Source organism: Artibeus jamaicensis, unplaced genomic scaffold (assembly GCF_021234435.1).
Source record: "Artibeus jamaicensis isolate MK-2021 breed Jamaican fruit bat unplaced genomic scaffold, CSHL_Jam_final scaffold_369, whole genome shotgun sequence".
NCBI lineage: Eukaryota > Metazoa > Chordata > Mammalia > Chiroptera > Phyllostomidae > Artibeus > Artibeus jamaicensis.
The window spans coordinates 25,177,898-25,190,782 of record NW_026522042.1 but is presented as its reverse complement, the minus strand read 5'-3'; the positions used below and the strand labels follow the sequence as shown (position 1 = coordinate 25,190,782).

The following is a 12,885-nucleotide window of genomic DNA, read 5'->3' as shown; positions in this document are numbered from 1 at the left end:
ATAACTTAATTGCAGGATCAACAGTATCAAAGTTTTGATAACTCATTTCTCTTAAATTTAAAACTTCATTTACTAGGTGTTAAACTAGGTGGGAACTGGCAGGTTTAACATCATTCAGGCCTGGGAGGTCCATGTGCTCTTGGAACTTAGTATCTTTGTCCATAGTTTAAAATAGCAAGTCTGTCTGTAGGGTCACATCACACCACTTCACTGAGCTGTGGGAACTGGGAGGATACAACCGGGAGTGGCTGGGCTTCGCCGCCCCCCCCCCCCCCCCCGCCTGTCTCCACCCCTTGGCAGCTTCTCAGGCAGGCCTTGTCGCTGACAGTTCTCTTCTGGCTATTAGGAAGGCCTTGCTGTAGGCATTAAGGGACCAGACCAGTCTAAACCACAATGTCACTCTTCCCTCCAGCTCAGAACTCCTCCTCCACGGTTCAGGCCTCTAACCCTGCCTCTGCCCGCTTCCCCCATTTCAGCAGACCAGCTGTGGGGAAAGGGCCATATCTGTTCACCTCCCATCACCACCCACCCCCGCCCTGCCCCCAACCCCTTTCCTTTCCGCGTCTCTAGGTGGGGAAGGACAAGGGAGAGGAAAGGGGGACTGTTGTTACCTGCCATTCCCTGTGTTTCCTCTCCCTGCTTCTGTCTCTCCCTCTGTCTTTCTGTCTCTGGGGCTCTTTGGAGACCCATCCCCCGCATACCTGAAAGGTTCCTAGACACCCGTGAGGTGGCCTTTCTACGGCTTCCCTCCAGGTCTTCTCTTCATGAAGGTGCACCCCCCACGCCACCCCCATAGGCCACCTGTCCCATCGGGCTGACCTGTCCTCTCTCCTTGGCCCCTGTACTCACACCAGCAGTGTGTGTACCCTCCACACTGAAGGGAGTGGCTAGTGTCTTTACGCCCACTCTCCGCCCCTCGCCTGCAGAGCAAGGGGCTGGCACCCGGGCTCTGCTGGGCTCCGTGCCTCCCAGGGGGCCCCTCAGAGCTGTGCCGGGGTCTGCTGTTAGAATGCACGGTGCTTGCCCCTCCGCCTGTGGCTGAGCCCAGTTCGGGACAACGGATGTCCCATTCCTGTCACACGGGGGGGTCTGGGCTGTGCTGCCTCAGTCTGTTGTTTTGATATGTGGACATGAACCTTGAAATTCTAGGGGATGTCAGTGTGAATTACCAAAAACTTTAATAATGTGTAATTTACTTATTTTCAAATTTAAGGGAACAGTTTTATTTGGATGTATCCTGATATTAAAAATTGAAGTCTTTGAAGGAATTCATTCTTTAGCCTATAGCCTATAGTTTATCCTGTAACATAGGCTAATGCAGAAATGGAAATTATACTGAAGAAATTCGTGACCATTTGAAACCGGATTTGGAAAATTGACCGAACGTAGTGGGAGAGTTTTATGGGACACGCAGACGCACACGTGTGCTCTGCAGGCTGACCTGTGTGTTTTTTCTCGGAGGCGGGCGAGTGGCTTCTGTGTTGATGAGCAGAGTGGAAACGTGCAGAGAAAGGGACATGGTCTCGTTGGTAGAGCAGCCTTGGAAATGGAAAGGTGGAAATTGCATGGTTTCCTTGGAAATGGAAAGGTGGAAACGGTTTGTGATTCTGTTGCTCTCCGGGCTCTAGAGCCACCCTAGCCACGGGGTGAGAGGTCGCCCTTAGGAAGTTGACGACTCTGCCCCTGGGGAGGCCGAACCCTCTGCTGACTGCCCACCACCCCAGGCCAAGGCCGTTTACAAAGGTGGGGTGAGGCGAACGCCCTCGTTAATACTTTGGCTTGAAAAACAGCTGAACTTCCTGGCCTTTAGAGGAGGGACTTGCCCACAGAGAATGTGTTCACATGGCTCGGTCTTCGTTTGTTCCTTTGTGTCAGTCTGATTTGCACGTGGCCAGGTCAACAGCTGGACGGACCCCTGGGCACAAATACTCGGTTGCAAGGCTGAGGGTAAGGTTTACGGAGGGCAGGCATTTGCTTGTGGGACACATTTTGTGAGCAGGGTTCTTGGTTAATGTCGTTCCGAGCTGACTTGTGGCTTGCCTGTGTAATAGAATCATTTTAAAAGGAACCGAGCTGAGTTCTGACCTGGGTCACAGCCCAGCCTAAGGGCTGATTTAAAGACTTGCGTGGGCTCAGCTCCCTGACACCCCGAGCAGCTCCATCTCACGGTGGGCAAGAGTGTGGCCACCAGGTGTAAATCCGTAATGCGCCACCTGGCACTGAGTGGAAAGCCGGGGTAGATCCTGGAATGAATGAATGAATGTTCTGCCAGTTTTCGTCATACCTAGTTTGTAAATAGACCTGTTCTTTTCCCATTCCAGTTTTAGGAATTATCCTGTGAAGAAACAGTGCATTTCAGAAGGCACAGGGTAACAGTGAATGTGAATTTGTTAGAGAATCCACGCTGCTTGATTGGATCATCTTTGAGGCATGCTTTATTTTTGACACAAAGGAGAAATAAGGGCGACTGTCACTCACAGAAACTGCAGCTGACTGTAGCACAGCCCCGTGTGGCGCCGAAACCAGCGAGCAGTTGCTTCTCTGCAGCTCATCTCTGCACAAAGGGGATGATGTAATCTTTTGCACTGCGGCCACGTGGCATGAGCATGCCGTCACTGTCTTCACACGGATACCTCTGCGCTGCCAGTGCTTTATCAGCTTGGAACTGCTGTGCGCTTGGAATTAAAATCCCGTTCCTCTGGCAGTGCCTCACTCCTCCTCACAAGGCTCTGCGTACGCCTGTTTACACATGTGTGTGCCTTCATGCCCTATGGGTGACTTTTTGCAGAAGCATGACCACAGTAGCATGCTTAGAGAGCCATGGAGACTGTGTGTGTGCACAGATTTAAAATTGGGGGAGGGAGGCTCTGTTGCCATTAGCAACCACTTGCCTATTTATTAGAGGGTAAGGTGCTCACAGCGTGGGCTTTTCCCTTTCTCCCACTGTGTTCTCGTGAGCTCTGACAGCCGTGCACCTGAGCCTGTGCACGAGTGCAGCGAACAGGAAGACGGCCATGGTCAGCAGCACGCGCGGAGAAGCACATCCTTTTTTAACCACATGGGCTGCCTTTTGGCTGTCCTTCCTCTGTGGTCGTCACTCCATCCTGTTGACTTAGGGCAGCAGCAGCTACGTAAGTGCTACAGTGGACTGCGCCCTTATTTGTTCAGCTCTGGGTGAAACACTTTCCTGTGTTTGCTCATTAGATTCACCAACAGCTTCTGAAACCCACCATTGCAGGGAGGAGATGGCAGGCGGGCACATGGGCTGCTTTGGGGCTGCCGTGCCACTTGGAGACAGAGCTGGGCTAGGGGAGCGCTTTGCATTTGGTCCCAGTGGCTTGTTTTTTTTTTTTTTTTTCCTTTACAGAAAAGATTAGGTGTGGAGTCTTTCTTCTCCTCAGATGACCTTGGTAATTCTGTTGCCAGTTGTTAAGAGTCCCTGGGTGTGTTGTGAGTCCCCAACCACAGAGGCTTAATGACGTCCAGACAGCTCTGCACTCCTGTGCCTGGCTTTCTGGGTGATGTCATTGCAGTGGTCAGGTGCTGTGACCTCTGCTATTTAAGGACTCACGAGGTTTCTGTGATCGAGGGGGCCCCGTGCCTTTGGAGACTTTTCTGTGAAGCTCTGTCGGCACTAGTTTTGATCAGCGTTTACGGGCTGCACACAGAGTGACAGTGCTTAACTCCAGTGCCGATAAAAATCGCACTGCCTTCATCCCGGCTCTGAGAGCACATTGTTCTTTGGAGAACTTCCAGTCTGAGGTGATGGGAGATTGAGAGGAACACTCTTCTGTGCTGCATTGTCCTGCAGGGCACGCATGGCCACCTGTGGCCTCACTGCACCCCGGGCTGGGACGGCCGCGCGCTCCCCAAGGACAGTGCAGGCTCTGGAGCGGACGGCGCGGAACCAAGGTGTGGGGCCCGTTCGGTATCACATGGGCTGTGCGGAGCACCAGTGCTGTGCACGTGCGGGTGCTGTCCTGCTGCCACCCCTCTGAAGCGTCCAGCGGCCTGGGAGGTGGGCTCTGTCCCTGCAGTGGCTGGCTGGGGCCTTGAGTCCATCTGTGGGGGTGGGGGGAGGGCTGGGAGTGGCCTCATTAGCAGATGAAGCAGGTGCCAACAGGAGCCATGGGATCAGAGGGAGATTATTCGAGGAAAGACCGTGTCTGTTTCTTCCCTAAAATCAGAAGGGAAGTGAGCAGTAGAGCTGTTTGAATGTGGAAGGGAAAAATACCATGACCTAGTTAGTGTTTTACAACCTGGCTTTTCTTGGTGAAGTAAGAAGTGCCCATTGGGTGAGAGGGTGAGCTCAGGTCAAGGACTTGAGGAAACCAGGGCATTTGGGAGCAGCCACAGTGGCGGGAGCCTCTGTTCCCTGGAGACGTCGTGTACTTATGGGGATGGTTCACCTGGCCTTGACCGCACTTGGCCAGCCCGTGAGGTGGCAGTGAAGCCTCAGCAGAGGCTTCTGAAGGAGCCGCCCTTTCAAAGATGTCCTTCCCAAGCTACAGTATTTTTAGCCTTAACCAGATCTTGTCAGATAAGACGCTGAAATAAAAATAAATACCAGTTTGGCTTGTTTCTACTTGTTTACAAAAGGAAAAGGTCACTTTCTGCTCGAAGACTCAGTTGTGGTAATTTTGTGTCAAGATTTCATCTCATTAAAAATTAAGCATCTTTTGTGCAAGACTCTTTGGAGACATTTTCAGTATGTCGGGGCGGCTGCTCTTCCATCATGTCAGTGGACAGAGCTGATTGTGTTTCCGTTTGTGGTCATTCTGCATCTAGTCTTTGCTCCCCGTCCCTCCTGCCCCTGCCCGGGGCGGAGCCTGGCCGCCTCGCTGGATGGCCTGGCCTCAGTCCACCTTCTCTGCCTTGACGGAAATGTATTTATGTATTCATCCTCAGCCTGCCACAGGTTGCATTCTTCAGGTGGCCTCTCCTGTGTCGCTGAGGGACTCACCTGTTCTCGACGTGGGGCCTGTTCCAAGGGGAAACTCTCAAGGGATACCCTACTCTTTTTGTTGCCACCTCTTGTAGGAACAACAGAAGGTGACAGGGGAGCTCCCGAAAGGAATGAAACCATTCCTCGAATGTTCCTTTAAACTGTCCTTTCCAGATCTGAATTTCTCTGCTTAGGTGGGGTGGCCTGTATATGAGCCAGTGTAGGCTTTTACTTTGTTTTGTTTGTGAACCAGGAGGCGTGGTCCCTGTGGTACACACACACCGCAGAGGGGCAGGGGATGAGGTTCCGCGTTGGGCCAGTGGTCAGCCTTCCTCGCCTCCACGAGGCTCGTGGAGGTGGGGGGAGGTGAAGAACAGGTGCAGAGGAGGGCAGCTGAGCCCTGGGCAGTGTCCTGAAGGACCAGTCCAAACACTCAGGGCTCCTGGGCTTGGGGTTCAGCCATACACAGCACCCAGGTTGCCCTCAGTGGGGAGTCTGGCTTCAAATAGGTAGCTGTTTATTTGGCCAAGGAAACGCTCTCTGTTTCAGCATGACTTCGAGTCCGCCGTGCACGCGGCCCTGTCATTTCCCTGGCTCTCCTGTGGTGCCAGCAACGTGGCTGAAGGACAGGCATTGCTCCTTCCAGGGAGGCCGGGAGCTCTGTGTTCACCAGAGGGGGTGAGCACCATGGCCTCTTGGGTGTGGAAGAAAATGCCAGAAGCTTTTTACAGATGTTTATTTATACCTTATGATTTTCAAATGTCTGCTTGGGGTTATGTAATTTATGACATTGGCGGCATGCAGTAAAATTCTTTGGTGGCGAGATTGTTGAGCAAAGGCATTTCAGGAGCATCGCTTCAGGGCAGTGGTCCTCAGAGTGGTTCCAGGATCCCTCGGGCACCCAGGAACCTTTCAGGGGTCTCTGAGTTAAAGCTGTTTTCACCATGGGCAAATACAGTAAGTCCTCATTTAATGTCCATTGGTTCTGCAACTTCAAGTGAGACAATGTGTAACGAAACCAGTTTTACCACAGGCGAATGGACATAAACGGGCTGACTGAGGCATCTCCTCAACGTTATAGTGACACAGTGTTGAGCAAACTTCATGTGATTCAAGAACCTGCCCTATAGTCTCAGTTCTTTGTCACCCCCCACCCCCACCCGTGTAGAGTGATGTGCTCCAGCGGCTGAGTGGCTCGTGACATCACAGCAGATTGAGGGCGGGGCAGATGTGCAAATCACCATGGAAGCCAGTGTCAAAAGTGTAAAACAGCGCCAGCCTTCCTCCTGATTACTCTGGAATATACTGATGTTTTAAATAAAAAGCATTATTGTTAACATGTAATGGGTTTAGTGCAATATTATTTTTAAAGTAATCTTTTAAACTATTTCAGTTTTAATTTTAATATGGTAGATATTCGTATTGGTATCTAGATCTTATATGGACCGAATGAATAGATGATAGGAAGAGCGAACAGAAATTAAAGCTCTTTGGGATACTCAGTTTTAAGCGTGTAAAGGGGTCTTGAGACCAAAGCCTTTGCGATCTGCTGCTCACCGTGTTAGCGGTCTGTAGGCAGAAGGATGGGGTCCCTGGGGAGGGGACTTGGCAGGTGGGAGAAAGGTGAAGGCAGGAGCTGCCTTCCTGCCCTGCCTTGGCTCCATCCTCCCTGGAGAAGGCAGGAAGGTTTGCATTTTCGGTCTCCACTCCTCCTCCTCCTCCTCCCTCTCCCCGTGATGCCGGGACCGTGGATGAGTCATTGTGTATCACATAGGCTTTTGTGCGAACCCCTGACACCCTAAGACTAACCTATATCATTAAGTCTTTGGGGAAATCCTTTCCTGAGATCAAGTAACTGTGAACTTGCTAACAAACTTGTGGGATGCAGGCCTTTTGGAGGTTGGAGGCGGAGTTTCTGCACAGGTCTCTGGAGCGGTTCCTTTTTGGCAGTGGCTCCCAAGGAGTTTTAAATAGGAGGAACTATTAGGGGAACTCAGCTGAGGTGGAAATAGAAGGGGAAACATCTGGGGTATCCTGTGCTTTCAGTGTCAGAGTTTCAGGGTGAAATGTGAAAATCTGGTTTATTGTTCTATTAGCTTGGAGAGGTTAGAAGTCCAAATTGATTTCAAACCAGTCTCTTGCCCCTTAATCTGCTTGTTTTTGTTTTCTTCAACTCATTTGGTAAAATGGACCAAACGGTTGCCTCCGTCGAAAAAATACACGACTTACCCGACAAGCAGTGTAAGTGCGTCCTCTGCAGAGTGTGTAGAGTCCCGCCACCTGGGAAAACAGCTGGGCGTCACCTCGTGGACTCGGACCCACGGTGCCTCCCCTTGGCCCATCCCCAGGCCCAGACGGGCACTGGCAGTGTGTTCTGGGGTATGCGGGCAGGGCCGTTCGTGGCAGCGTCACTTACAACAGCAAAAATGGGAGGCAGAGCAAATGTCTGTTAACAAGATTGCAACGAGCTTGTGCTTAGAATGCTTAGAACAGAGCATTAAATATAGCTCAGCATGCACATCAACATAGATTAACCATCCACACCGAGATAGGTCGAAAGAGAATGCCTGTAGTAAGTATGATTATGTTCCTGTGTAGCTCAAAAACAAGCAAATGAATATGTGTGCCAGTTGATTTGGTAAATGGCAAAACTATAAAGAAAAGCGAGGAAATGTTTATCCTGAAAGTCAGCCCACTGGTTTAGGTCTGCAGCCAGGAGGTGGGAACCAGCAGGCTGGGTGTGGTTAGAAGGCTTCTAAGGGACTGGCAGTGCCCTGGCTCTTAAACAGGAGGGCGGTCCCCTGTGTGCACGTGATCCTCACAACTCGCCTCTGCCCAGACTCTAAGGCTGGAGCCTCTTTTGCTTGGGCTTCCCATTTAGTAGCTGAAAGAATCAGAAAAATTGATTGAAGAGCCTTTTTGTTTTACCATGAAGTGAATAATTGAATACCTAAACCCATCAGGGCTCTTAGACGTTATTCGCTATGATAGTACCCACCTGTCCGCCTGCTTTGAGGTTCGAGGTGGTGCCACTGCAGGATGACTGATGTCACGCTGGGAGCTTCTGCAGGGCCATCCGGGCTTGCTTCCGCAAAGACCGAAGAAGGAACACAGGGTGGCTTTCCCACTTTACAAACTCATTTGCGAGTGAGTTCTGCCTTCACCAGAGGGGCTGAGGGTGGAGCAGCTGGGGCAGTGTGAGTGCAAAGGCCAGCGTCTTGTTGAACAGTGCGGGCAGCTGTCCGGATGTTTCAGTGTTTACTATGTGTCCAGTTGGAGCGGGGAACCCTGTTTGCTCTTGTTCATCTGTTGAAATGAGAGACTGTTGTCCACCAACAACAGAGACTACAAGTGGAAGATGAGGACGCGGGCAGAGTGTGGCCTGTTTGTGCCTTCTGGCCTCAGGCCTGAGCAAGGTAGCTCACAGGTAGAGTGCGACCTCCTCCTGGAGTTAAAGAGGGCCTGGACCTGGGAGCCAGCTGCCCTTTTCCTTCTGGGCCACACACCAGCTTATCCTGGCATATCCACCGGATCCAGGGGTCGAGAGCAAGCTCAGGTCCTGGCTGGTAAAGCTGCCAGTAATAGTGTGGCTGTGATCCCTTCCCTGCCCCCGTCAAAGCAGGAGAGAAGGACTCCGTAACTAGTGGAAGGGCTCTGACAACTAGGAGTCGTGTGGTGAAAAGGTGTCAGAGAGGGAGCACTTCTGGGGTTATTACGGTGTTTGTTGCCGCTATTTTAGTGACAGGTTGTAGGATCGCTTCCAAAAAATGTATTCCCTTCAGGTGACTCTTTTCTCATCTGTCATCTCTAATTAATTGTGTCCTGGTTTGCCCCTTACCATAGGTGGGAACAGGGTAGAAGGACCTCAGGATGCCCAGGTGCAAGTGGGGTGGCCCCGGGCGAGAGCGGGACATGGGCTCAGGATACACCGCTGAACACTCGCAGGCAGAGTGTTCTGACCTTTAATAGTCTTTTAGTTCCTCAAATTATTTATAGCCAGTCCCAGAAGAAGGAAATTGCTAAGGTTAATCTATTATGACTGTGATTCAAAAAAATAAGATTTTTTTTCCTATGGCTTTTGACAGTAACTACATGTCTCAATTCTATTTTTTTTTTGAGTCACGATGCATCTCCTTATAGAATGTAGTAATTGTAAGTAAATGGGCAAAATTGCCCCAAATTCATTTATTTAAAGCACTTACCAAATACATCTAAGAATAAGCTGCCTCCTCAGATGTCAGTGGTAATGATCATTCTCATGTTCTGGGTGCTGTTGGTTAGTCGGTTCTCAGATCCCCCCTTGGTTTCCTCACTGGTCGTGGGGGGCGCAGGGAGGTGGAACCAGCCCTGGCTCTGCACTAGACGCACTTATACCTGGATGGAGACTTCAGTTTTGAGCCAGGGCACCGTTGCTCTCGGGTGATGTCTGTAGAATGTAGTGCTGTTGGAGCGAGGTGTGAATTCCTCTCCACACCTCTTGTGCCTGTGTCCAGTCTCCCTCGGAAGGAAGTTGCTTGTAACCCCGTGTCATCTCCTGCGTGTCACATACACCTGGCTAACAGGTGGGTTTAGATCTCTGTGCAGATGCTGCGGAGGTCCCGCAGGTGAGGGAACTGGAGAGTGAGTACCACACACCTTATTTTGCGCATCCTTATTGCAGTGTCATTTGCATTTCTATACTGAGCTAATTGGGGAAAGAGTGTTCCCTGGGATTCCTGGTAGATAAGACACTGATTTAGCAATTAGGGGATTGAAGGAAGGAAAACAGATTCAGAATAGGACTTTGGCTCTCAGGCACTCACCTTGGGCACTGCAGGGCCCAAGTCAGCAGAAATCAACTTGCTGGAGAGTCTGACCTCTCCCTCCCTCCCCTGTTCTTGCCTCCTCCCAGGGATGTTTATGGCAGGGACCCCATAGCAAGCAGGAGGAGGCCCTGTGACCTCTGCACAGGCCCAGTCAACACCTGTCATCTCAGCCTCTGGCATCAGCACTGTCCCAGACGGGTTGGTGTGTTATGTGGTCGGTCACACAGCTGGAGCTGCTCCACCTCTGGTGAGGGTCGCAGCCTCTCCAGAGCGCACACTCCCCACCCCTACCCTCCAGCCTATGCTGGCTTCTGCGCACTGAGCTCCTACCTGGACCCTGAATCAAGGGTGGAGGCCCTGTGGGCTGGTTTTCTGCTCAAGGTCAGCAGGTCCCCAGCAGGGATTTCCTTCCCCGTTAGCTTCCCGCCCCCCTCCTAGATGGTTCTTGCTCTCTGGGGCACTTCTGTCCCCTTCACCTTGTGAATTTGCATCTTTTTCTCCTCATCAATGAAAGTGCATAAAAATACCAAGTACTAGTGAGTCAATTTCACATTAAGTCCATCTTTATATAGAAATTTGTTTTCCGATCCTTATATCTAAGTTATTTGGCTTAAATAAACACCTTTGTAACCAGAATTTTAAAAACCCACTGTATGGGTGCAAAACTACTATTTGAGGTGACAGGCGAGGTAGAGGGTGGATGAATTTCTCTTTGTTTTTCACATTAGCAGATGCATTACTTTCCTCAATCCTTTCTTGTATTTTCTTAAATTTCTTATTAGGATTTCAGTAGGAAGGTAAGTGATAGGGCCCTATTTACTAGAATTTTTTTTCCTCTGCTGGGAAATGAGGGTAAGGCGGGGGACACCAGCAACCTGAGTTAGCAGGACCAAAAGAGGTTGCTTTCACCTTAACAACCAGTGAGTCCTGAAGGCTGAGGTTGCCTTCACTGGTGTAATCTGAAAACAGGTCACATTACCTGTGACCACAGTCAAGTGGCCCTTCTCCCAGCAGCTTGGCCTCAGGGCTAACATACTTGTGGAGCAGTCAGACCTTGTTTAGGCTACGTACAAGTTCTGGAAGAAAGCTGCAAACTTAACTGCAGTCTGCACTCGGCATTCAACCTGGAAACAAACAAGTTATAAAGCACAGTTTCTGTCGTTGTCTTTGCTTAGCAGTGACAGAATTGCTTCTCCTAGGAGTCAAGTCCTGTTCCAGGCTCTGTCTTCTGGCCACGGACCCAAGGAGGACGGGGCTGAGCTTGCTCCTGCTCGTGTCCTGGACAGCAGACACGTCCCACAGCGTATTTCTGGTAATTCGGGAAAACGCAAAGAAAATTGTCAAAGCGCAGTAGGTTAACTGAATGAACAGTTTAGGCACAACAGCCACGTGTAAGTTACCAAGTGGGTTTCCAGTGATGAACACATCCCAGTGTTGACCTTTGAACACATTCTTTCTGTTATTATTTACTTCGTGCTTGGGGCTTTAACCTCTACATTGAGGATTTTCCAACTCTTTCAAAATGGCACTTAATTTTAGTGCTTGTGGTTGATTGACAAGATTTCAGTGACAAAGGTACTACTTTTAGATTAATTTGCCTAATTCAGCAATGCCTACATTTTTTGCCTGTATTTACATACATAAATAACAGTACACATATTTGCAAGACATTTATTTGTCCATCAGACTTTGCTTGTTGCATGTACATTGTTAACACCACTGCTGGTCTCCCATGCATTTTATTTTGATTTTGATTGTAAGCTCCTTAAAATCAGGGACATCCCATTTAGGGGGAAACCTCTAGGGCTCCAGAGAGACCAGGTGTCAATCCGTCCTCCTCGAATGCCACGTGACTGAAAACACCAGTGCTAAGCCTCACTGAAGGACTGACTGCCTGGTAGAAAGTTCTGCCAATTTTTTGTTGATATTAAAGATGTATCTTTCTAGTGAGTTTATGTTGGAATTCCACCCGAACGGAAATAGCTTCCCAGCCCTTGAGGTGAAAGTGGTCTCTGCATTCATTCCTCTTGGTGGTGGAGGAGGTGCAGCAAGGAGCCCCAGTCGCTCTCCTCCCCCAGCACAGGCCCCTCTTCCCATCAGGGCCCGTCCCGTAGTTAATTAGGTGTTTTTGGGGGGTGTCTGGGGTAGGAAAGTAACTTTTACTTACATTGTAAATACTCTGAAGTCAACGTTTCCTACTTTCAGATGTAGATAAAAATACGTGAAGGTAATTTTATGCACTGGTCACTGAAGGTACTAGGACAGAGCACCCTGACCGGAAATTGAACCAGCGACTTTTCAGTTCACAGGCCAGCACTGAATTCACTGAACCACGCCAGCCAGGGCCACTGAAAGTTTCCAACTGCTCCAAGCGGTGGGTGCTGTGACCGTGAGCCGGTCAGTGTGCTGTGCCGCCACCAGCACCGTATGTTAGATACAGGATGGCCCCTTCCCTCAAAGGACTCGCCTTCCAAAGAGGGGGCACTGGCGTGGATTCAAACCGTCGCTGTGCAGTGGGAGAAGGGTTGGGGGTGCCGTGGAGTGGGGGTGCCACAGAAGGGGCGGGTCTTCGTCTGAGACTTTCAGGAGGAGTTGTGAAAGTGAGGAGTGTGTGTGGACATGTGCATCTGGGGAGGTGGGGGGTGTTTTAGACGCCCCCGGGCGAGTGTTACCTGCCAGTGATTGGGACTCCTGGTGTGGGTGTGGGGGGAGGGTAATGAGTGGGGACTAATGAGGCTCCAGCGGTGAGCGGACATCAGATCAGGAGGGAGTTTTTGCCGTTCCAGGGGGTCTGGGCTTTATTTGAAGAATTTTAGGGTAGTAAAATGGTGGGAGCTACATGTTCATTTTTTTTTCTTTTACTGATTCTAGAGAGAGAGGAAGGGAAGGAGGAAGAGAGGGAGAGAAACATCGATGTGAGAGAGTAACATCTATTTGTTGCCTCGTGCATGCATCCTGACTGAGGGGCTGAACCCACAACCCAGGTGTTTGCCCTGCCCAGGAATTGAACCTGTGACTCTTTGGTTCACAGGGCGATACCCAACCACAACTGAGCTACACCGCCAGGACCCAGATGTATGTCAGGGGAGTGGCCAGATGGATCAGAGGGAGTCACAAATGAACAGCCATTAGGAG

The 12,885-nt window shown here is 50.4% G+C and overlaps 1 protein-coding gene across 6 annotated transcripts in view; it reads left to right on the top strand.

The window, feature by feature from the left end:
* Nucleotides 1-12,885, top strand: part of TRIO (trio Rho guanine nucleotide exchange factor) — a 322,877-nt gene that overhangs the window by 90,205 nt on the left and 219,787 nt on the right. The window contains exon 1 of one of the 6 annotated variants that reach the window (XM_053657328.1): nucleotides 2,966-3,131. The exons of the other annotated variants lie outside the window; for them this stretch is intronic. Within the exon in view, the coding sequence (XP_053513303.1) occupies nucleotides 3,059-3,131 (73 nt within the window). The 5' untranslated portion in view covers nucleotides 2,966-3,058. Of the gene's footprint in view, nucleotides 1-2,965; nucleotides 3,132-12,885 lie in introns of those variants that run through there. 6 annotated transcript variants of the gene reach the window in all.